The sequence below is a fragment of the Propithecus coquereli genome, unplaced genomic scaffold, assembly GCF_000956105.1.
Source record: "Propithecus coquereli isolate 6110/MARCELLA unplaced genomic scaffold, Pcoq_1.0 Scaffold20, whole genome shotgun sequence".
Classification (NCBI taxonomy): domain Eukaryota; kingdom Metazoa; phylum Chordata; class Mammalia; order Primates; family Indriidae; genus Propithecus; species Propithecus coquereli.
Window position 1 is genome coordinate 271,184 of NW_012144967.1, and position 3,071 is coordinate 274,254.

Below are 3,071 nucleotides of genomic sequence, written 5' to 3' on the forward strand. Positions count from 1 at the left end.
TAAACAAAAAAGACAAAAGTAACCATGAAGCTAATTTAAAATGCAATCATCAGAAATATACATGGAAAAGTTACTTTTACAGGATTTTGAAGCAGAAAAGAATTAAAGGGTGAAGCATATTGGTTTTCCTTTTTAAAACACTATTTCTGAGCAGAAGAAAATCATTCTAAAAAAGATTCCTTTTCTTTTTCACTTAATTAGGTTGGAGGAACTATGAGAGATACAAAATAGGCAGCAGATAAACAAAGAAAATGACGACTTTCTCCTCTCCTCCAACCAAAGCACTATTAAAAAAACAGAAATATTACTTTACCCAATTTTCTTCCCTTTCATTAGTGTCTAAAGTTATAAGTTGTCACTGACATAATGAAATGATTAAGACATATTAAAATTGTAACTCCATACTGTCTAAAAATGATATAGTTTCTTACAATATTAACTTAAAAACTCCTTCAAAATAAGTAATCATAGATGAAATGTTAGATTATACTGGTGCCTATGGTAAAACAGCCTAGTCTACTTTGTTTGAATGAATAGGATATGCTTATAACACATGTGGATCATCATGCAGCAATATTAGACCCTTCTAAGAAACAACCAAAAGTACATATACCTGATTTATGTTTTAAATGTCAAAATCAATCTGATAGTTAGTTATTAAATGAAAGATTTAAGTTTTACTTGCAATTCACACATTACTAGATATATGTGTTACCTCAACAATATCCGAGTTGGTTCTGCTTTCATGAGGTTCATTATATTCTGTATACTTGAGAAGAACTTTGTCCATATCAGTGCTGGCATACTGAAACAGTTTGTTAGAGCTGTTGAAAATGATGAGTGCTATTTCACAGTCACAGAGCACACTAAGTTCATAGGCTTTCTTCATTAATCCAAACTTTCTCTTCGTAAAAGTGACCTAAACAATTTTAAAAAAAGTATATTTTTATTAAAAGTATCAGTAGGCTTGAATATAGGCTATCTGAAGACGAGGCTTCTTTTCATACTAAGCCAGATTTCAAAGGTGGAAAAGGTTCCTAACCTCATGTTCCACATAAGCCTCACCTTCCCCCATTTTGCTACAGTCCTACATTTATCTTATATCCAAGGGCTCTGAAAGAGTGGTCTCCTGGGGAGGTAGTCCCTTATCCTTGGTTGCCACTCCACTATCGAAGGCAAAGAACCAGAAAAGGAAGCAGTTGACCAGTGGTCCCTTCTTATTCAGCTTACAAGTGTTACCATGGAAACCTTAAATCCCACCCCAGGTAATCCAGTATCACCCAGACTTTAATCCCTAAACAACTAAGTTTACTCACTAATTTACTCACATCCCCTTCTATTGCGCCCAGTGAAACTGACAGTCTAGGTTCAGCAAATTCCCCAAAGTCCTCAAATTCTTCTTTAACTATCGCTTTCTCTAAGCACAACCTATTACCTGAAATTCTCTCAAATAGAGACCAAAATTTTTTGACTTGTTTTAAATATTTACATCCTTTATACTCAAGACCCTAGAAGATAAGTCCTTTTTGTTCCCTATTCTCTCTTTCAAACTATTTTTCCTTCCTCCCCCTTCAAATCAAAGCTCATACTATGAAATTATACCACCCAATAATCCACCCTGAGGTAAGTAAGAGTTATCCTTGATCTCTCAATTCTAACAAGGGATAGGGAAAGAGGGTACATAGGAACTCTGTATTTTCTGTTCAATGTTGCTATGAATCTAAAACTGCTCTAAAAAATAAAGTCTATTAAAAACGGTTTTCAAAAAGTTGGTAAGAATGTACTTTTGAGTAACTTTTGGAATTATGAAACAACATAAATAAAGTTCAACAATCTCTTTCCCCTTTGATATCTACCATATGCTTTTCTTCGAGTTTTGTCTAACTATAGGCCTAGATTTAGAATAAATAATTGCAGTAGCTACTGAAGAAGCAGAACATCTACAGTATGATGGAAAGCAATTGTTTCCACCACAAATTTTTTTCACAGGCATAAAATTAATTTAATATCCTCTTATATTAAAGGTATAATATATACACAAGATATATATAAAACAGAAGTAGCAAAGAAAACGCATTTCACATGTACAATTCAAAGATGTTTATGCATTTTTCAATCTGTTCCATTTTCTGTGTAGAATGATAAAATCAAAAGGTAGTAGAGTAGTTCAATAGTTTACACTAATTTAGGCAAGGTATCTGTTTTGTTCCTTCTGATAACACAAAATGCATTTAACATCTACACATCTTAGCATTTAATATTCTTAAAGCCTTATATTTCCTTTATATTTCTCTAGTACATGAAGTATAATACTCCACATATTATATGACCACTCAAACATTCTGTTAGCAAGTAAACAGTGAAAATAGGGTTGAGAGAAGGTTTTTTTAATTTAAACCTTCATTTAACAAGAACATTTAACTAGCCAATGCAATCTAGTCTGTTTATGGCATATATACATATATATGTGTGTAAATTTACATATATATGTAAATTGTGCCAAACATCCAAATCACCTTTTATGAATTATCTTTGAATACTGGCCTATATTTCATACTTTAAAATTCTCAATGTGAAACAAATTACAAGCAAAAGATATCAACATCTGTTGAAGTATTTGTTTTTACAAACAGATTTTAGGAACAAACAAAAAGAAAATGGAATATAAGGGGGGAAAGCAATAGGGAAGGAATGAGAGGATACTGTCTATAACTTCATATGAGTATTCTGCCTAGAAGATTAGATAACAAAATATAACAAGTCACAAAGCAGGAAAAAGCAGGCTTGAAATTTTAGTGTTTTCAATTCAAAAGTAGTTTTCGGCTGTCATACAGATATTTTCCTTCCAGACATTAGCTTTATAAGATATCTTAAAGTAAAAGTCAGTAAAAGCCACTTAATTAGTACAACATTAATTAGTAACATTGTAATACAGCCACATTTCAGTTCATAAATTCCATGTGACACAGGTAACCTAACCTAAAATTAGGCTAGAGAATACTAACTACATAATTACAATTCAATATTCAATTTTACTATTCCAAGATGATTATTATTTTTAAACTGAATAT

The 3,071-nt window shown here is 31.7% G+C and overlaps 1 protein-coding gene across 2 annotated transcripts in view; it reads right to left on the reverse strand.

The window, feature by feature from the left end:
- The window catches only part of MEF2A (myocyte enhancer factor 2A), a 120,716-nt gene that overhangs the window by 104,932 nt on the left and 12,713 nt on the right, over positions 1-3,071 (reverse strand). For both annotated transcript variants that reach the window (XM_012643772.1, XM_012643771.1), the window contains exon 2: positions 716-919. In XM_012643772.1, the coding sequence (XP_012499226.1) occupies positions 716-919 (204 nt within the window). The remainder of the gene's footprint in view (positions 1-715; positions 920-3,071) is intronic.